Source organism: Portunus trituberculatus, chromosome 3 (genome assembly GCF_017591435.1).
Source record: "Portunus trituberculatus isolate SZX2019 chromosome 3, ASM1759143v1, whole genome shotgun sequence".
In the NCBI taxonomy this organism is placed as follows: Eukaryota; Metazoa; Arthropoda; class Malacostraca; order Decapoda; family Portunidae; genus Portunus; species Portunus trituberculatus.
In genome coordinates, this window is record NC_059257.1 from 5,302,755 (window position 1) to 5,325,254 (window position 22,500).

Here is a 22,500-nt window from a genome sequence, read left to right on the forward strand (position 1 = left end):
GCAAGAGGTGGCCCACGCATCAGCAGAGTGCGCCTCCCCCTCACCCGAGTCAGGGGGTCAGGAAGCCCACCAGGTAGAGAACACAACCTTATCTTTTTCCTAACATCCTGTCTTGTAACAGTCATGACACCTGGTACTTGAGGAGCCTGAGAAGTAACTAGTCTGTCATTTACCTGTGTGGCGCGTCAGGAAGCTGCATGACAGCTAGGACGGCGAGAAAGGCGGAAAACATGACACGGGCGGCTTAGGAGTCAATAAACGGCGGGACAGTGTTATGTTTAGCAGACCATCTTCCTTCATGTCATTTTTTTTATTTAACTTATTTAGCAAGACATGAAATTGTTTTTTGCAATAATAAACGTTTAATATTTGAAAACTAGTATTTTCTGTAATGGTATTTGTAATTATCGCCAAAAAAGTAATTAAGTAATCAGTCTGACTTCTGGATGTCGAATCTTCACCTCAGAATGTCGCCAAAATATACACAAATACGGATTTCTTTCTATTATTTGCTCCGTACACATTACGAAGCTTTCACTCCCACATGACCATCCTCCAATGACAACTAGGCATTCCAACAGTCACAATAAACCTGAGAAGGGAGCTAAAAACAGAACTACTACATTATTGAAACACATTACCTAACAGCGAGTGATCGGCCTCTGCCTTCACTCAAGCTTCCCAATCCTTAGACCTACTAATAACGCTCACGCTCACACTCACGCGCACGCAAGTCATCGCACTCAAATATTCTATAATGATAAACAGGCAGAGTATTCAAACCGTTTAGGTAAAGCCAACACAAACTTTAACTATGAGATGGAGGGATGTTGGCTAGAGGCAGTAGAGGAAGGAAAGGATTTAGGAGTAGTGATAGACAGACAGGACTATGAAATTTTCAAAGCAATGTTTAGAAGCAAGAAATAGGGCAAATAGGATCCTGGGTTTTATAAATAGAAATGTTAGTTATAAAAGTAAGGAAGTGGTGCGTAGCTTAGGGGAGAGCGGGGCTAGTTGCATCGCGGGTAAGTTGCATCAGTGAGCATAACTGGCAACTCAGCGGCTGCATTTGGGTGACAGGCGGTTCAAATGTGTGTAAGTGTGTTCAACTGTGTTGGTCAGTGCGGACATCGCTGCTGCAGAGGAAGATGAATTGCGCAAGTGCTCTTGAATTTATGAGAAATTTACTGATTTCGGCCTTGGTAAGTAATTTTTTTCGATTTCACAATTTTTCTTGTACCTCATATATATATATATATATATATATATATATATATATATATATATATATATATATATATATATATTAGTAACAGTGTTTTGAAAATAGCTATATAATTCTGTACTATATGCAATTATTTCTCTTACAAATTTGCATTAGAATGACCGTTAGTATATATTTAGCTGGCGATCAAATTTTGGTTGCTGTGAGGGGGCAAGTTGAATCATTCGTGACGGGGCAAGTTGAATCATGATTCAACTTGCCCCATTAGTAAATTTATTTCATTATTATAGTTAGACTATTCTTATGCATTCAACTCGTTTTATTTATTTCAGAAATGGTTCGGAACTACAAAAGAAAGACTGAACGTGGGTCAGCAACACGTACCCCAACTAATGCAGGAGGCTGCTGATTTTGTTCGAAATAAGAATAAATCAGTGAGAGAGTCCGCACAACTGCTTGGGTGTCCAATACTCAACCTTACAACGATTTATTCACAAAACCTCTGGCAACACTGCTAAAAACAATACACATGTAGGATATGCCAAACCAAGACAAGTAAGTATTTACATGTGAGCAGGAAGAAGAATTAGTATCCTATCTGAAAACAGCAGCAGCAATTTATTTTGGTCTTTCTCCGAGAGAAGTCAAGGAACTAACTGGCTTTCAAATGCGCCAATGAAGCAAAGATAGAAATGCCTGTTAATTGGCGCAATGATAAATATGCTGGAAAAGACTGGTTTTCAGGTTTCATGAAGCGACATGGACAAGAACTCTCAATTAGACAACCTGAAGCGACAAGTTTGTCCAGAGCTACAAGTGGCTTTAAAGTCAGCGGCATCAGTCCTTTGAATGCAAATATCTTTGATGACTGGGAGTTTGCTCCCTCTTCAGTAACGGATCGCCCAGTGAGGCAGCAATGTGAACAGGATGCGGCCAAAGCAATGCAAGATGTCTCAGAGGTTTCAAAATCGGTAGATGAACATTGGTTTTCTTCCACTTCTGCATCAATGGAACCCCATCCTTCCTCTTCTACAGCCAGTGAACCCCTTCCTTCCACTTCAACTGCAGTAGGACCACAACCAGCAGTAGCTTCTTTCATTACTGATCAAGTTGAAACTGCAAATGTTGGTGAGTCTTCCTTTGCCCAGAAAAAATCATGCCACATCCAAAAGCAACACCTCGGAAAAAGAAATGTAATACAGGCAGAAAAGCACGTAAAAGTGCCATATTAACAGACACACCTGAAAGAAATGCTCTGTTTGCTGAAGCCATTAAGAAAAAAAACAAAAAGAATGATGTCAAAGAAAAGAAAGCCACCAAGAAAAGGAAGCAGGAGTTTTTACACAAAGTTCGATCCAAAAAACCTGTTGAAAAGTACGACATATCCAGCTCAGACGACGAAGACTGGTATTGTCTGATTTGTGTAGAACCATATTCCAATAGCAGGCCCCGGGAGAAATGGATTCAATGTAGTACATGCAGAGGATGGTCTCATGAGGAATGTTTGGGAACAGATGGAGGTATATATTATATTTGTCATAACTGTGAATCTGATGATGAATAAATTTAAGGTTCATCGGGTCAGTTTATTGTGGATTTCTATTTTCTTATCATTTAAATAAACTCTCAAAAGTTATAGTTTGTTTATGATGCAACTTGCCCCGCAGATGGGGTAAGTTGCATCAAATATTTTTTTAGATATATATCAAAATTAAGTATATAAGAAATGATTTTCATTAATATCTACGCATGTGAACTTGATGATGAGGTCTAGCATATTTATATACGACAACTGAATTTCACTTGAATGAATTATACACAATTCTGTAGAAGGAAATGTAAAATTTGATGCAACTAGCCCCGCTCTCCCCTATATAATTCCTATGTTAGGCCCCATTTAGAGTATTGCATACAGGCCTGGTCACCCCACTATAGGCAGGATATCAACATGTTAGAAGCAGTTCAGAGAAGAGCAACTAGGATGATACCAGCATTAAAGCGCCTGGAGTATAGAGATAGATTAAAGGAATTAAACATGTTTTCATTTGAGAGGAGATGTATAAGAGGGGATATGATAGTTATTTAAAATGTTCTCAGATACAAACTACATAGATGTGAGATCTTTCTTTACCTTAGAGGAAGGAAATAGGACTAGAAATCATGGCAGGAAGATTAGAAAGCAAGGCTGCAGGTTAGATATAAGAAAATATTTCTTTAGTCATAGAGTGGTAGACTTCTGGAATGCATTGCCAGAGACGGTTGTAAATAGCACTAGTTTGACAATGTTTAAAAACAGATTAGATAAGCACTTAAATTTATTAGATTTATAATTATGTATAGCACTGCATGATAGTTTTTATAAGAAATTTATTATAGTTAAACAAGACATGATCTCCATGTATGGGGATCACAAATTGTAGAGGATTTCGCTGCAGGACTTAGCCCTGTTAATGGGCCAAATATTTAGAATTAGTATATAATGTATTGTGTACTTGTAAGTGTATCTTTAAGAACTGATGACGAGGTCGCTGTGCACTAATACAGGATAACCTAGATGGGCCCTGGTGGCCCTTTGTTATCCTATTCTTTATGTTATGTTATGTTATGTTATAATTTAACCATTAGAAGTCCATGGTTATTTTCCTTCATATGGTTATAAGGAAATGTTATGAGAGACTTGAAAGTTTTGGTGGATGACTGGTTGGATTGATGGTGGATTGGTTGTCAGCCTTTCATTTCTTCCCAGTTTGCTTCACTAAATGACTGTGGTTCTGTTTTTCTGTGGTATAATCTTGTTTTCCTCCTACCTGTTTCCCTCTCATTAATTTTTCTCCCAGTTCACCAGTTTAGTCATAAGTATTAATTTTGTTACTATGAAAATGAAATGTTAATCTATTCAGTACCATGACATGTTTCTCTATTCATTCTGGTGACTATTTGGTGGTTTTATACAGCTTCAGACACTTATGTGGGGATTAAAATAGTAAAGACTGGTGAAATAGTAAAGACTGGCCATTAATCTTCTCACATCCATAGATCCTTCCTAATGTCAATAAAATGGTCTAATCATGCACAAAATTCAAGGTAAAAATGCATCACAGTACTAAAGGGGTTAAGTTGGCAGTCATTAGCAAAATACAAAAATGTTTTATTGGGGTGTTGGTTAGCTCAGATGTGTCATGTGCTGAGTGTTCCAACTGTATTCTATCTCAGACACAAAATGGCAAAACTTCTTTCTAAATGATAAAAAAAACACAGCATTTCATTTTAACACTCCGTCTTGCTTCACAAAGAACACAATAAGAGGGAATCTGCAAGAGTCTGTCAGGCTTACACGTGGCAGTCCTTGTATGAGCAAAGCTACTTAATTCCATCTATCATCCCCATCCATAAATTTATCTAATCTTTTAAAGCTCCCTATTGACTCATCACTAACAACATGACCACTGAGCCCATTCCACTCCAAGCACTGCCACTTTGATTGCCTCCTGTAAACCCACTTGTCTTCCTTCACTCACTCACCTACACCAAAGCAAACTTAAATTCTTCCCCTAGACAAAACAAACCAAAAAAACTATACTTTCTCTCAACCAGAACAGTAACACACTCCATTTGATATACATGCATAGACCACAGGCAAAACTGAATTAATTAGACCACATATGTGCACACATCCATTATCTGGGTCTGAAATAGTGGTGGTGGTGGTGGTGGTGGTAGTAGTAGTAGTAGAAGTAGTAATTGTAGTGTTGGTATAGGTAACACACACACACACACACACACCACTTCTACCAAACCTTCACCAGACCTACTTACATCTTATAAATCCTTAAAGGCACTCCATCTATTACCTATAATGCAGTTAATTGTTCCTTATTGCAGAATTTTTTTATATAGGGGAGAGGGCCAGTCAAGAGCAAAAAAAAAAAAAAAAAAAAAAAAAAAAAAAAAAAAAGGCCCTTTTGAGTGCTGGCTCTAAAAAGTGGGAAAGCGTCAGCCAAAATTAGGGAGGAAATGTCTCGATACCTCCCTCTTAAAAGAAGAAAAGTAGGAATTCTGAAATACAGATGCAGGGAGGGAGTTCCAGAGTTAACCAGTGAAAGGTATGAATGAAGGGGGACTAAACTAAATATTGTCCCGTTTTGTGCCCAGTAAATATCACACAACCACTCGTTCTTTGAAGTTTGATGTATTTAATAGTGAATAGCCAGTCTTCCAGAGGTGTTGTGATGTCGTCAGGTGAATAAAAGTAATCATATGGGGTGGATTCTTGGTCTTTTCAGGTGGAAGGAAAGAGACAGACTGACACATTGAAGAGACAGACATATGTTGAAGAGAAAGACAGACACATTGAAGAGACAGACAGACACACTGAAGAGACAGACATACGCTTTGAAGAGACAGACAGACACACTGAAGAGACAGACAGACGCTTTGAAGAGACAGACAGACACACTGAAGAGACAGACAGACACACTGAAGAGACAGACAGACACACTGAAGAGACAGACAGACAGACACATTAATTGGTTATTCTTACCTGATGGTTGTCACATTAAGAAGAAACAAGCGAATAGTAACAAGAAGTAGCTTAGTTAATTAATTATAAGTATTAAGGAATGTTAACGATATTCTGATTTCCTCCCCTAAAGACGATTGTTAAGTCATACACACACGCACACACCACTCTCTTTCTCTGTTAATGGCCGTAACAAGCATATTATAACGAGCAGAGGAATGTATTTAAATAGGTAGGTAGGGATGTGCTGGGCGCGTTGCTGACCCATTGACACCAAAGGAAAGGAGAATGGAAGCCAAAATTCATATGTTCATATTTACATAATTATTACGATATGTGCACAGAAGTTGTTGTCCATGTATCTATTTAAGTAACTTTATTGTTATTACGCTCATTATACGCTTTCTTACGATATGACATACTTGGTAATTGATAATATGACAAATTCTGACGTCCCTATCAAGGCTTGGGAGTGACAGCCGATAGGTGGCGCTGTGAGAGAAGGAAAGGCGCGAAATAGCTGGAGTGTTGGGTCACTGTCAGTGTCAGTCTAGCTCTACACACTGACAACGACACACATGCACGCATACCCTGACTGACACACACACACACACGTTTGCATATTCCAGGCAGCTTCATCCATCAGCCAGCACTAAGGTGAGTGTGTGTGCCAGGTTCACCACAACACCCTCCTCCCCGTCCTCCACAGACTGTATTGTGAGTTATTTTCTGTTATCTGCGTAGTAAATCTGAGAGATTTAAGCAGATACGTCTCCAAATCATCTTAGTAGTGGACTAAACCCTTAAAACAGATCCACAGAGTCAGGACTACGTTATTTAATTGACACAGACATTACCGCCATGGCCAGGTTGAAGTTTATTGAAGCATTAAATGAGGTAGAGGGGGGGTATCAACCCACCCACAGACCTCGCCGCCATCTTAGATTCTTCCCTTATCAGTCCTTTCCAGCCTTATCTGTCACTATTGTAGGCCTGTCTTGCCACAACATGCAGTCACATTACTAGACTTTCATATCAGCCGTTCAGACACATCCGTCATGGCAAGGTTTAAGTTTGGTGAAGGTTTAAGTGAAGTGCAAGGGGGATTGTCGATCCTTCCATGGCCCCGCCGCCATCTTGGATATGCCTTGTGCCTACCCTTGCTCGCCCAGAATCCAGGACTATTTTTATTAATTCATGGAGTGTTTATTTGGGCTCACTAGTAATATTTGATGCTTTGTACAAGTATTTCGCTGTGTCTGAAGTGTTTTCCGTGCGAGTGTGTGGAGCAGCGTGTTGTTGTTGGCGTTGTTTTTGTGTTAAATAAGGGCGCTATTTTTTGACAAATTTTCAAGACCGTCAAGGAAATTTTTTAGTTTGAGCCAGTATTGAGTTCTTATTGTTTTTGAAAAATAGTTCATGTGTTTCTAAGCGTTTTGCGTTTCTGGTGAGTGGAATTAGTGGAGAGTAGAATTGTTTGTAAAGGTGTTAATGTTCCAATAATAGTTTTGTTGGTACCCCTGGGAATGATTTATTTCAGCCTCTAACTCACTCATAACTGTTGGAAAAGCCCATTCTTACCTTTTGAAGTGAGTTTCATTCCTTTGAAGGGAGAATGGACCGACATTAAATTTTTTTAAGAGGGGGTCAAGGTTCCAACATTTTATTAATAGTTATTTTGAAATATCTTTAATATTACGAGGGTTTGGAATCTCTTTCTAGTTTTGGTATTAGTTAAAGTTTGTGCCAAGTCAGAATATATAAAGCATTCGGGTCTGGCGGCGTTTTTTCGAATGGCCATTTTTGAAAATATTTGCGTAACGTAAATAAGCCCGCCAACCCGGGCCGTGACGTCATCAGCCCGCTCACCAGGCCGGGCCGTGACGTCATCAGCCAGCCAGCCGCACCGGGTCGTGACGTCACTATAGTAGGAGCCTCCCAGCGGCCTTGCCTTCCTATCGAGGTCTCTTCGTCCTTACGTGGCACGATATACAGTGTGGTTGTGTGTGTGTGTGTGTGTGTGTGTGTGTGTGTGTGTGTGTGTTGTCTTTCGTTGTATAGATGGTGATGGCCATTCCGATGGTGTGTGTGTGTGTGTGTTCCTCTGTCTTTCTTTGTATATATGGTGATGGACATTTTGATGGTGTGTGTGTGTGTGTGTTCCTCTGTCTTTCGTTGTATAGATAATGACCATTGTGATGTTTGTGTGTGTGTGTGTTGGGTGCGACACTGCTCAGATAGCTGTGAAAATGCTGAATGAACGCGCAAACTTCGCTGTACTGGTTTATTTTTACAGAATCAATATTTTTAGGTATGTGGAAACTTTAGTTTGGTAATGTTCACAGTTCTGCCGTGCGCTGGATGGGGAAGAGGGTGGCAGCTGCAAGATCACTGTGGACTAGTGGCGGCGACGCAATCTCAGCGAGGGCGGCGGTGTGGTGTGTGTGCTACAGGACGACAAGACGTTAGAGAAGGCTGGGGGTGAACATTACTGTGGTGTCAGCGCCTCTCTCTAAGGAGCTGCAGGAGAACATATGGGCAAGGTAGGTGTGAGTTGATAGCGTATAAATAATTAGATATACTTGCATTAAGTCTTTATTTGGCTGGACGAGTTTTCAATGTTTTTCTTTTCTTAGGTGTTCTGGGAGTTGTGATGTTTTAATACGTGCTTGTGGATGTAATCGGTGCTTTGAATGTATAAGCTTATGTCTATAATACACTAATGTTATGTGATAAATTTGCGTTGTAAATACGATGTGAAATGAAATCGGTTAATAAAAAATTAAAAAGATTGACGCCTGTAGCTCTTCCTCCATCCTCTTAGTGTTTGTGTGTTTGGTGGTGGGTGCCAGCCAGCGTCGGGTGTGGTGGAATCCAGTGATGCAAGCTGTCCTGCTGGTGTGTGGGCGCTGGGTGGGTGGGCAGGCGGGCGGTTTGGTGACTGCATATGTGAGACACAGTGGTGGTGATGGTGGTGGCGGCAGCGGCGGCGGTCGTCATGTATTTCGTGTGCGTGACAGCAGTGGTGGTGAGAGGTGTGGTTACTGCTGCTGCTGCTGCTGTTGTTGTACTGCCATGCCATGCCCTCGGCCTGCGTGGAGGAGTCAGTCAGTCAGTCGGTCCGTCATCCCCGCTGTGGTTGTGGTGGGTGAGCGTGAGTCACGCCTGGTGAGTGGTGAGCGTGTAATGTGAGGTGGTGGGTAAGGTGTGCTGGGGAGCGCGTGAAGTGAGTGAGGAGGCACGAGGAGGCCATGGGGAGGGAGACATGAGGTGACGTGTGCGCGCGTCTGAGAATTACCTCATGGGTCGCTGGCTTCCTCTGTGGTGGTGTGTGTTATTTCTGGTCACGCTGGTGTATGGGCTGGTATCCACGCCAGGGCAAACACAGCCATCGGTTGTCATTGTGAGTGTGTAGCGCATCATTAGTGGTCTTGACATATTACTCACCGAATATTTAAAACTGCCTGTACTCCGCCTCGCACACTTTCGCACGGTAATGGCACATCAGCGAGGGAGGTGGTAGCATAGTGTATAAGGTCGTGAGCGTGGGATCGGGCAGACATCCACGCGTAGGTTCGAATCCCACCACGTACAGCCTTAAAACACTTTGCCATTTGTCGAGTGGTTTAAAGTTAGCTACATATCACCATGATACCCAGGTTCTAGGTGGTTACACTCAAGATGGGCTTGGGTGGTGATATGGGCCCTAATATGCCCACCACTATAAATAAAATTGCCTGCGCCACTAATGGGCGGAAGCTGAACAGCGCTTCCCATACACTTTTCAAGTGTGCCTACAGGCGCTATAGGCCTTACCGTAAAAAAAAAAAAGCCTGCTTTTTCTTTTTCTTTAAAGTAAATACTGAAAATTCCACGTTAATCTGTCACTAGTTCCATGAAAAATAGCTCCCTTGAAAACCTGTGTCAACTCAACGAAAGACCTTTAAACAGATTCTGGTTAACTCTTGTCTTTTAAGGGAACTGGCAACTCAGTGGGTCATTTTTTTCCATATTTTGTTACCCTTAGCCAGTTGTCCCTCCTGCATAAAAAAAAAAGTGGAGATGAAAAACAGACACACAATTCTAATTAATCTATCCCTGGAATCCTCAGAATTATGAAAACACTCGAAAACTGCCACAACTTCCTTGGTGTCTGTTCAGCCAACATTGGGACCCTTAAAACCACTAATAACTAATGCTACAAGAATTTAACCCCTTCAGTACTGAGACGCATCTTTACCTCGATTTTTGGGAATGATTAGACGATTTTATTGACATCAGGAAGAGTTTACGGAGATCAGAAGGTTAATGGCCACAGTCTTCACTATTTTAATACCACTCATAAGTTTCTGTAGTTGTATAAAATCACCAAATAGTAATCATAATCAATACGAAAAAGCGTCATGGTACTGAAATTACGATGACTCATACTAGCTCAGAGAAAGGATTCGAGATACAAGAATATTAATTAACCTTCCCTTCAGTTTTAGCTTTCCTTTCCCCAGCAGTAAACACGAGTCTCAGAGGTGGGATAGTGAAAGGTGAGCATAATATAATAAATATATTATGACATTCATCAGTTAAAAACAACAATAGTTTACAAAATAATGTTACAAATTGTTCATTGATGTGGTGTATAGTAGTTAGTGGTGGTGGTGGTTGTGGTGGTGGTGGTTGTTAAGTAGTCATTGAATATCATCATCAGCTTCATCATCATCATCATCATCATCATCATCATTATTAGTATCATTACCACCATCACCACCACTATGATTACCACCTCGAATTAAGACTAGTATAGTACACACACACACACACACACACACACACACACACACACACACACGTCTTTTAGTGCAATGTTTCATAATATATTACCTTTATTTTATTTTATTTCTTTATTTTCGTTTTTAAATTTGTATTACTGAATATAAACGTAGAAAATCAATGAAAATGCACTTATATATTTTTTTTTCCGTTGTTTACGTGCATTTTTTTTTATGAGTAAGGAATGAAAAAAATAGAAAAATAAATCACTTTTTTCATCTTTTTTTTTATGATTTGTGATGAAAAAAATGTAATATCCAATCTATTTATTTGTTTTCGTCTCCATCTTCCATCACACACACACACACACACACACACACACACACACACACACACACACACACACACACACACACAGGATATTGAAAGTATACACAATTCTTGCCAAAAATGTTCACCTCCACTTCCACACACCCCATCTATTAAGAGTCTAATATAAAGAGTCACCCCTCCAGTCACCCCCACCCCCCTCCCAAGGCCACATACAAGTGCTGGGGTGAAAGAATTGGTCCTCCCCACCATCACCCATCCTTCCCCCATCCCCCTTAAGGAAAAATAGTTTACCATAGTTTACCCTGTTGGTCCTACTCCCGTTTTCTATGAATGGTAGTAGTAGTAGTAGTTGTTGTTGTTGTTGTTGTAGTAATAGTAATGGTTTTTGTAGTAGTAGTAGTTATAGTACTAGTGGTAGTGGTAGGAATAATAGTAGTAGTGGTATTAGTAATAGTAGTAGTAGTAGTAGTAGTAGTAATGGTCTTTTAGTATTAATAGTAGTAGTAGTAGTAGTAGTAGTAAACTAGTAGTAGTAATAGTAGTAGCAGTAGTGGTAGTAGTAATAGTAGTAGCAGTAGTAGTAGTAGTAGTAGTAGTAGTAGTAGTATGGTATGAATTATATATCAACTTTTAAGCAGAAAAATCAAATATAGAGATAATTTTCCTTGAACTCTCTACGTAAACTAAGAGACGAGCAACAGACGAAACTAAATAGATAGATAAATAGAAATAAAACGAGATGGAATAAAGGTTTTTCTCTATGTACTTCCCAATTCATCCTTAATACAAACAAATTTCTTATACGACCTTATTACAGCTGTGTGTGTTAAGTAAGGTCAGCCGCTCGAGTTAACCTTTCCGTCTGTTTCTACTCCTTGTGTCCTTTTTCGTAGTCTTTCTATTCATGTTACGCTGCAGCACGTCTTATCTTACTCTCTATCTATCCACACTCCCCGTAACTTCTACCAGCATCGCCTTCCTCACAAATCCGATCCCTAAATATAAACTACATCCTCATTTTTCCGTAGTCTTTCTAGTGCTACACTTCAGCACGGCTTTCCAATTTTATTTTCTGTCTGTCCACAATCCTCCCCGTAACTTTTATCAGCATTGCCTTCTTCACAAATCAAATCTCTAAATATTACGAAGAGACTGCGGAAAGATAAGTGAAGTATATGGGATAAAAGTTTTTTTTCCCTGTATAGTTTCCCTCTTCGCTCGTAACACCAAAATCAAGGAAAAGTCACTTCAATACATCAACACTGTATAAATTTCTTCCCGTTTTCCTCTAGTCATTGTTTTCTTTCTATCCTTCACCCCTCCTTCTCCTCCCTTTCATTCTCCCAACATTATCTTCGCCTTCCTCCTCCTTCCCGTCCTCTTCCCCTCCTCCATCACCTCCCTGTCTTTACAACCAAGAATCACTATATTACTGGTGTTTTCTAGTGTTTTTGGTGAATATAAACCTTTTAACCAGCGACATGAGAGAAAGAAGAGTTTTAAAGCTTACCTCACACTGAAGAAAGACAAAATGAATAGAATATCAGTCATTGAATAGTGGAAAACCGTACAGTGACCTTATATTGAAGTGAAGAATGAGTGATTAAATTTTTGAGGGAACGAACAGTTTTAAAGCTTACCTGACTGAAAAATGAAAAAAAAGTAGAAATAAATAGAATATCAGTCATTGAATAGTGGAAAACCGTACAGTGACCTTATATTGAAGTGAAGAATTGAGGTGTAAAAATCTGATCTGGTTTTAGAGGTGAGTGATGTGATGAATGTACTCAATCACGTGACCACAAAGGCGATATCAAAGGGTGGGGAATACGATATGAAAGTTGTCTCTCTTAATTAAGTCTACCATCACGCAGTAGTAGATGTCAAAGTGATGTCAATGTATAAGCTCTCGATTGAAGTACAGAAACAAGCCTTCATTAAAATACAGGTATATTACACACACACACACACACACACACACACACACACACACACACACACACACACACACACACACACACACACCACATTATCTCACGTGCTTACAGCTAAAATATACACCTGTGCCACCTCTCTCTCTCTCTCTCTCTCTGTTTTGATGTGGGTCGAGGTGCAGCAAGATGGCGGCCGTCGTGCTTCACAGCGTCACCATTGATGTACTCCACACTTGTATCGCCACGAATCTGAAATAATTGTGTTGTTATTGTTGTTGTTGCTGTTGTTGTTGTTGTTGTTGTTGTTGTTGTTGTTGTTGTTGTTGTTGTTGTTGTTGTTGTTGGTGGTGGTGGTGGTGGTGGTGGTGATGGTAGTAGTAGCAGTAGTAGATGAGAATCTGAATAGTTTAGGAATTTAAGAATCTACTACTACTACTACTACTACTACTACTACTACTACCACCACCACCACCACCACCACCACCACTACCTACCTACTACTACCTACCACCACCACCACCACCACCACCACCACCACCACCACCACCACCACCACTACTACTACTACTACTACTACTACTACTACGTTACCTCTCGCACTACTAATACTTACAAGAGTGCAGAAAAGGCCCGGGAGATGGTGAGGCGCGGCGCTCCCCCTGTGCTGGCTGGAAATGAGACGGGGGGGGGGGGAGATGAGTGGGTTAAACTTACTACAAATCTTATCATTGTGTGTGTCACGTTAGTGCTAAATCAGTCTCTCTTCTAAGTGTGGGTAAAGTTACTAGTGTCTTCTGTTAAGTTATAAGTGTGTTTGATGTGTGTCTACTGTTGTTATCTTCTTCCTCCTCTTTTTTTTTTTTTTTTTTTTCTTTTTCTTTTCCTTCATTTTTTTCTTTTTTCTTTTTCTTCATCTTTTTCTTTTTTTCTTCTTTGTGTTTTTTTCTTTTATATTTCTTTCTTTTCTTTCTTTCTTTCTTTCTTTCTTTCTTTCTTTCTTTCTTTCTTCCTTCCTTCTTCTTCTTCCTTTCTGTTTCTTTTCCTCCTTCTTCCTTCTGTTCATTCCTAATAAAGCTTAACATAATTTACTTCTATCATCTTTCTACTGTGTGTGTGTGTGTGTGTGTGTGTGTATGCGCGCGCGTTCATACATAACTAAACTCTACTCACTTGAGCCGAACAAACTTGGGAAATCTGGAAAGGAGAAAGAAAAGACAAATAATAGAAAATAAGACCAAAATTGAAATAAATCAACCACATTTAGAAAAACAAAAACTTAAAAAGAACCATCGTGAATACCAAACAGCTTAAGACACACTAGTTCCTGTCAGCCCACCATCACCGACCAATCAGAGACAAGGAGCTGGTGAATCAACCAATCAGGGAGCAGGAAGGGAACGAGGAGGCAATGAGGGGGATAAAAGAAGAGCTCAGTCACCTTCGAGAGAGCAAGGAGGGATGCTGTATGTTTAAAAATAGTGTTAATTCTTAGTGCTTAGTGTCATAAGGAAGGAATAAGGACGTAGACGAAGTGAGGGAGGAAGAAAGAAGGAATTAAAGAAGGGAAGAGAAGGATGAGGATAATTAGAAGGTATTTGTGACTTAATTAATTGTTTTCATATTTTTACTGTTATGATTAAGTGTCTTGTGTGTTTGTGTTGTATAAATTGCTTTGTGTTGAGGGAGGAGGAGGAGGAGGAGGGAGGAGGAGGAGGAGGAGGAGGAGGAGGAGGTGATATCAACTGGGCAATTACTTAACTCTTTATTGTTTTCCTGTTATTGTCATTGTTATTGTTTTTTTCTCCTGTGTGTGCGTTTAAGAAAATGTGTTTTTGATGCGAGAGTTGAGAAGGAAGGAAGGAAGGAAGTAGGGAAGAGGAGGAGGAGGAGAAGGAAGAAGAAGAAGAGGAAGAAGACCAGTTAGGAAGGCGAAGGCGAGAGGGAGGAGGAGAAGTGGAAGGGAAGATAACAAGAGGAGGAGTAAGGGAAGGAGAGGAAGGAGGCGTGAAGGATGGAAAGAAAACGGGAACAGGAGGAAAAAGGAAGACTATAAGAGAGAGAGAGAGAGAGAGAGAGAGAGAGAGAGAGAGAGAGAGAGAGCCTTACCAAAGAAGCTTGTGTCAGTTCCATCCTGTGAAGTGTTGGATCTTGGCCGTGGCTGACTGTCTGTCGTGGTGGTAATGGCGGTGGTGGTCGTCGTCGTGGTGGTGGTGGTGGTGGTGGTGGTGATGATCGGCAAATCTGGAAGAGAGAGAGAGAGAGAGAGGGTAAAATTGAAATAAAAAAAAAATAGAATAGAAATGAGTTAGTATGTAGATTGATAGATAAATAAATAAATAAATAAATAAATAAATAAATAAATAAATAAATAAATAAATAAATGCAGGTTGGAATGTAAATAGATGTAAAAAAAACTAGAAATTTAAGTTCAGATTATTTATTTTTTCATTCTCTCTCTCTCTCTCTCTCTCTCTCTCTCTCTCTCTCTCTCTCTCTCTCTCTCTCTCTACTCAGGTCACGTGCTCTAAGCCAGCCCGCTCACAAACTTTCCTCGGATCGGAAAAAAATGGAAAAAAAGAAAGAGGAAGGGGAAAAAGAGGGAGGGGAAAAAGTGAGGGGAAAAAGATGGTGTGTGTGGGGCTTTAGTAACTTCTGAGGCGATCTTGAGGGGAAAAAAGAGGAAAAAGAAATGAAAAGTGTGTTTTCCTAAATTGAGATGCCTGTTTTTGTTTATTTCTTATTTTTTTCTTGCTTTTCCTTGCTTTATGTAGAGAGAGAGAGAGAGAGAGAGAGAGAGAGAGAGAGAGAGATTGATTTACTTCGTTGTTTTCTTTATTTTTTCTTTTCTTCTTCTTCTTCTTGTTCCTCCTTCTCTATCGACACTATTTTGTCTTCATTCTTCCTTTATTTTATTTTTATCTTCATCTCTGTCGTTATTGTTATTTCCTTTCTCTTTCCTTTCTCTCCTCCTCTTCCTCTTCTCTTCTTCTTCTTCTTCTTCTTCTTCTTCTTCTTCTTCTTCGATTAATACATTACGTTACTTGTCTTGTCGCAGTAACATTCCTCCTCCTCCTCCTCCTCCTCCTCCTCCTCCTCCTCCTCCTCCTCCTCCTCCTCCTCCTCCTCCTCCTCCTCCTCCTCCTCCTCCTCCTCCCACCCAGTGAAGGAATCAACAGGTGCGAAGGAAGGAGGGAGAAAAGAAGTGACTCTCTCTCTCTCTCTCTCTCTCTCTCTCTCTCTCTCTCTCATTAGTCATTCAGCGGCAGTGTAACCAAAATAGAGAAGAGGAAGTGTGTGTGTGTGTGTGTGTGTGTGTGTGTGTGTGTGTGTGTGTGTGTGTGTGTGTGTCTGTGTGTGCTGTTGTTGGTTTGGTTAATAAGGCGGAAGAGTTGAAACAAGAGAGAGAGAGAGAGAGAGAGAGAGAGAGAGAGAGAGAGAGATTATTCTTATTCTTGTTCTTTTTCCTCTTTTCTTCTTTTTCTTTCTTTTTCTTCTTGTTCTTGTTTTTGTTCTTGTTCTTGTTCTTGTTGTTCTTTTCTTCTTCTTCTTTTCTTCTTCTCATTATTATTGTTATTATTATTATTATTATTATTATTATTATTATTATTATTACCTGGAGTATTTATAAAGAGGAAAAAACATCAAATTTCTTTTCTTGAGCAAATAAAGAGTAAAGAAAGGAGAGAATGAATAGATAAGAGGAATAAAGAAGACAAACAAACACTCCATTAACTTGGCGAACGTGGGAGAGAGAGAGAGAAAGAAAGAAAGGAAAAGAAGAGAGGAAAAGAAACAAAAGAAAAAAGAAAGAAAGGGTTAGGGAATTTATCACAAAGGACATTCTCTCTCTCTCTCTCTCTCTCTCTCTCTCTCTCTCTCTCTCTCTCTCTCTCTCTCTCTCTCTCTCTCACCTGCATGGTATATCTTCTTCCTCGTCTCCTCATGTGGTGTTCCTGGCAGAGTCACAGTACACCCCACCTCTGATCCAGGCTCCGTGTCCGCCCACACTATCAGGCCCCATGCCCCCGCCCACCACACACCCCCCTCCTGATGTCCGCTGGTGCCTCTCACGCCCACGTCTTGCCTGTGGATGGGTGGTACTGTTAGTGAGAGAGCGAGAGAGAGAGAGAGAGAGAGAGAGAGAGAGAGAGAGAGAGAGAGAGAGAGATTATGCAAGAAAAATAAGGTAAAAACGTGAGAAAGTTTGGAAAATTACACACACACACACACACACACACACACACACACACACACACACACACACCTGACATTCCCTAACCACACCTCAACTAACTTCCGCTTACCTGTCTTCAATTAAATACACCTGGCCTTGCATTGTCTTAATTTGCACATCTGTCCTTAATTAATGCTGACCTACCCTACCTGTATCCTTTGTGGGACACCCTTACCTACCTTTACATGCCTTACCTGTCCTTGATTGCACTTGTCCTTTAGTTTACCTGTTCTTGATATTACCTGTAATTAAATTTATGTACACCTGCTGAATTTTTACCTCTACCTGTGGAACAATTAACTCACATTTTTCTCACCTGTACAACTAACATTTCTCAACCTGTACCATAAACACCTGTACCTTAATTAACCCATCTACCATTCACACCTGTACCACCATTAGCACACCTGAAGCTTAATGAAACCCACGTAGCATTCACACCTGTCCATTTGTACCTGTACCGTAATATCTCACCTTGTACCGTTGGGGTCACGGATGTACAAGGTAAATTCGGGTCTAGGCGCTGCTCCAGACGCTGCGCAGGTAACGTTGACAAGGTGTTCCGAGGGGCGCCAGTACTTGAGATCCGTGTAGGTAGGAGGCGCTGTAGAAGAGAGAGAGAGTAAGATAAGGAAAGATGGAGAGAGGAGAGAAAGATTATGGTAGAAAGATAGGGAGAAGGAAGAGGAGTGAGATGAGAAAGGAAGAGAGGGAAGAGAATGTGATAGAAAGGATGGGAGGATGAAGTGAGATAAGGAAGGAAGGAAGGAGATAGAAAAGAGATGAGTATGGTAGAGAGATGGGAAGATGGATGAGAAGGTGAGATAAGGAAGGAGAGAGGGAAGAGAAGAATATGGAAGGGAGAGATGGGAAGAAGAAAGAGTAGATGAGATAAGGAAAGGAAGAGAAAAGGAAAAGGAAGAGTATGATAAAGATGAGAGGAAGGAGGAGGAGAGATAAAGACTCGTATTTTTCAACGCTCTCTCTCACCACGACAATTTTCCAAGGCCACAGAAATGACTAGCGAGGTTTTCAAGAGTGTTTCTCCAGTTAATAGTATAGAAATCATGTCACTCTGCCTCTAGAACCGTAGCAACACCTTAAAAAGCACGTTGTTATTGTTGTTATTGCTACCACTACCATTACCACCCATCCGCTTAAATCAGCCCCAAACACCAGTTCCACCCCTTAAATCAGCCCCAAACACCCCTTACCCCAACAAAACAACCCCAAACACGCCCTCTATCTCTCAAATCAGGCCCAAACACGCCCTCTATCCCTCAAATCAGCCCCAAACACCCCCCTCTATCTCTCAAATCAGCCCCAAACACCCCTTACCCTCTCAAATCAACCCCAAACACCACCTTCACCCCTCAAATCAACACCAAACACCCCCTCTATCTCTCAAACCAGCTCCAAACACCCCTTTCACCCCTCAAAACAGCCCCAAACACCGCTTTCACCCCTCAAAACAGCCCCAAACACCCCTCTATCTTTGAAATCAGCCCCAAACACCCCTTTCACCCTCAAAACAGCCCCAAACACCGCTTTCACCCCTCAAACAGCCCCAAACACCCCTCTATCTTTGAAATCAGAAACACCCTTTCACCCCTCAAAACAGCCCCAAACACTTTCACCCCTCAAACAGCCCCAAACACCCTCTATCTTTGAAATCAGCCCCAAACACCCTTTCACCTCTCAAAACAGCCCCAAACACCCCTTTCACCTCTCAAACAGCCCCAAACACCCCTCTATCTTTGAAATCAGCCCCAAACACCCTTTCACCCCTCAAAACAGCCCAAACACCGCTTTCACCTCAAACAGCCCCAAACACCCCTCTATCTCTCAAACCAGCTCCAAACACCCTTTCACCCTCAAACAGCCCCAAACACCGCTTTCACCCCTCAAAACAGCCCAAACACCCCTCTATCTCTCAAACCAGCTCCAAACACCCTTTCATCCCTCAAAACAGCCCCAAACACCGCTTTCACCCTCAAAACAGCCCCAAACACCCCTCTATCTCTCAAACCAGCTCCAAACACCCTTTCACCCCTCAAACAGCCCCAAACACCCTTTCACCCCTCAAATCAACCCCAAACACCCTTTCACCCCTCAAAACACCCCAAATACCCCTATCCAAACCACAACCAAACATCCTTCCACCCTCAAATCACCCCCAAACACCACCTCCACCCCTTAAACCAGCCCCAAACACCCCTCTACCCCTTAAACCACCCCCAAACACACACCCCTGCAAATCTGACCCCAATCTCACAAAAAGGAAAGCCAGAAAAACGAGTGCCAATCTTAACAAAGCTTTGGAGTAAACAGACTTCACTTGGGATAAAGAACCTTTGTGGGGAAGACTGGCATTGTTGAGGAGGAGGAGGAGGAGGAGGAGGAGGAGGAGGAGGAGGAGGAGGAGGAGGAGGAGGAGGAGATTAAATGAAGGGAAAGCAGGGGGAGCAAAAGGGGAAATAAGAAGAAAGAGGAGAGATAATAAGAAGAGGAATTAAGAAAAGGGAGAATTTTTAGGTTGAGAGAGAGAGAGAGAGAGAGAGAGAGAGAGAGAGAGAGAGTAATGGTATACTGATAATCAAGTGAGGAAAAATTCGCAGTTGTTGTTGTTGTTGTTAATGTTGTTGTTGTTTGTGTGTGTGTGTGTGTGTGTGTGTGTGTGTGTGTGTGTGTGTGTGTGTGTGTGTGAGAATCGTATACATTTCATTTACTTTTATTTCTCCATTTTTATTACCTTTTTTATATCAAACTAAGGTGTCTAGAATTCCCTCCCCCGTCTCCCCCGTCTCTCTCTCTCTCTCTCTCTCTCTCTCTCTCTCTCTCTCTCTCTCTCTCTCTCTCTCTCTCTCTCTCTCTCTCTTCTCTCTCTTCTTTCTCTTTCCTCCATCCTCTTTCTTGTACCCAGTATTCTTTCCTCTTTCCCTCTTCATCTCCCCTTCCTCTCTCTCCTCCTCTCTCCTCTCCCAATGAGCAGTCTCTCTCTCTCTCTCTCTCTCTCTCTCTCTCTCTCTCTCTCTCTCTCTCTCTCTCTCTCTCTCTCTCTCTCTCTCTCCCACTAGTGTCACTCTCTCCTTGTCAAGACACTGCCTCGAGGGAGAGAGAGAGAGAGAGAGAGAGAGAGAGAGAGAGAGAGAGAGAGAAGGAAGATGGACAGATAAAGTGAGGGAGGGAGTGGGAGGAAAGAGAGAGAGAGAGGGAGAGAGGGAGGGGAAAAAAGAGAGGGGAAAAAATCTGTCTTTTCTTTTCCTATTGGTCAATCCTCTTGTGAAATCACCTGTCCATCCCTCCCCCTCTCTCTCTCTCTCTCTCTCTCTCTCTCTCTCTCTCTCTCTCTCTCTCTCTCTCTCTCTCTCTCTCCTGTAAGTAGTAACGGCATGAGAGAGAGAGAGAGAGAGAGAGAGAGAGAGAGAGAGAGAGAGAGAGACACCTTACTACTATCCCTTTTCCTATTTTTCCTCCCATCTTTTCCCTTCTTTTCCTCCTCCTTTCCTTCTCCTTTCCTCTCTCTATCCTATTTTTCCCCTCTTTTTCTTTTCCTTCTCTTACCCATCCCTTGTTCCTCCTATTCTCCCTCTTCCTTGTATCTCCTTTCCATATCTCCTCCTCCTCCTCCTTCTCTTTCTATTTCTTTCTTTCTTCATATCCCTTTTCTTCTTCTATCTTTTTCTTTTGTATTTCTTTGTATTTCTTTGCATTCTTTTTTGTTTTCCTTCTTTTCTTCTTATCTTTTATTATTTCTTCACCTTTTTCTCAATTTTATTTTCCCTGTATTCTTTTTTGTTTTTCTTTTGTATTTCTTTTGTATTTCTTCCTTTTCTCTTATCTCCTATTTCCTCATCTTTATTTTGTATTCCTATTCCTTGTTGTTTCCTTTATTTTCCCTCTTTTCTCCATCTTTTTTCTTTTCGTATTTCTGTACTTTATCTTCTTTTCTCTTACCTCCTCCTTCTTCATTTCTTTTTATTTTGTATTCTTCCTGTATTTCTTGTTGTATTCTCTTCTATTCCCTTCTTTCCTCCACTTTTTTCATATTTCTACCCTTTATCTCCTTTTCTCTTATCTCCCACTTCTTCACTTTCCACATTTTGTTTTCCTATCTCTTGTTATTTATTTCCCTTCTTCCTCTACTTTTTTCTTTTCATTCTTCCACCTATTCTCCTATTCTCCTATTCTCCTACATTTGCTGTTTTGCATTCCTATCCTTTGTTATTTCTCGCATTCCTTATCCTTCCACTTATTCCTTACATTCTTCTACTCTTTTCCTATTCTTTTATCTCTTCCTACTTCTTCCTCTTTTCTTCTTATTTTGTATTCTCTTTGTTTTTCCTTATGTTCCCTTCTTTCCTCCACCTTTTGTTTTCATTCTTCCATCCCTTATCTTCTATTCTCTTATCTCCTACTTCTTCACCTTCTATTCTTTTATATTCTCCTTGTATTCCCTTCTTTCCTCTACCTTCTTTTCACTATTCCACTCTTTATCTCCTTTATCTTATTCCTTACTTCACCTTCTATTCCTTCTTATTTCCTTTTTGTATTTCCTTCCCTCCTCTCCACATTCTTACACTCTCCACCTTTGTCACTTACTCCACACCAAGAGCGGAGCGGTGCGTGTGTCCTCATCCTCAAAAGTACTGACAGTGCAGGAGTACTGTCCGGAGAGAGCTGGGTGCGGGCGTGGGATTCTGAGGGCGCGGTGGGCAGCCAGAGGGTCGTGGGAGACACTGTAGGTTGTGTCCACGTGTCCAGCTAACACTCCAAGGACCTGTGGGTGTCTCGGAGGGATCCATTGGTACACCAGGTGGATTTTGTCGAAGTACCTGGAATTAGTGTATAGGTGAGTGGGTTAAGTGGTGGATTAGGTGAGGTTGGATGAGGGTAATTAGTGAATCAAGGTAGGTGGATGAGGTGAGGTTAGGTGAGGTTAATTGGTGGATGAAGGTGGTGGAACAAGTTAGGTTAGGTGAGGTGAGGTTAGGTTAGGTTAATAGGTGGATTAAATGAGGTGGATCTTCTTAGGTTAGGTTAATTTGTGGATGAAGGTTAGGTTAGGTTAGGTGAGGTGAATTGGTTGTTCAGATGAAGTGGATCAAGATAGTTTAGGTTAAGTTAATTGGTGGATGAAGGCAGATGGATCAGATAGAGGCAGGTTAGGATAGGTTAATTGGTGGATCAAGTGAGAGGGACAAGGTTACGTTAGGTTAGGTTAACAGGTGGATCAGGTGAAGACAGATGGATTAGGTGAAGTTAAATGGTGGATGAAATGAGGTGGACCAGATCAAGTTAGATTAGGTAAAGTAGACAAGTGGTTCAGGTGAGGTGGATAAATTAAAACCAGATAAATCATGTTAGCTTAGATTAATGAGTGGATCAGCCAGGTAGATAAATGAACCTAAATTGAGCCAGATTACAGGTGAGACAATTACCGTGAATCGTGTCAAGGTATCAAGTTAGTCAATTAGTGAATCAAGAC

General features: G+C 41.1%; 1 protein-coding gene across 2 annotated transcripts in view; it reads right to left on the bottom strand.

Moving 5' to 3' along the window:
* The window catches only part of LOC123508771, a 62,949-nt gene that overhangs the window by 8,948 nt on the left and 31,501 nt on the right, over positions 1 to 22,500 (bottom strand). Inside the window, exons 4-10 of one of the 2 annotated variants that reach the window (XR_006676003.1) lie at positions 21,615 to 21,847; positions 17,487 to 17,616; positions 16,690 to 16,862; positions 14,885 to 15,019; positions 13,949 to 13,972; positions 13,392 to 13,446; positions 12,915 to 13,027 (exon numbers count right to left, since the gene is read on the bottom strand). Coding sequence is in view for 1 of the 2 variants with exons in the window: in XM_045262671.1 (XP_045118606.1) it covers positions 12,982 to 13,027; positions 13,392 to 13,446; positions 13,949 to 13,972; positions 14,885 to 15,019; positions 16,690 to 16,862; positions 17,487 to 17,616; positions 21,615 to 21,847 (796 nt within the window). In the remaining variant the exon portion in view is untranslated. Of the gene's footprint in view, positions 1 to 10,292; positions 13,028 to 13,391; positions 13,447 to 13,948; positions 13,973 to 14,884; positions 15,020 to 16,689; positions 16,863 to 17,486; positions 17,617 to 21,614; positions 21,848 to 22,500 lie in introns of those variants that run through there. The other variant, XM_045262671.1, reaches the window with a different exon arrangement.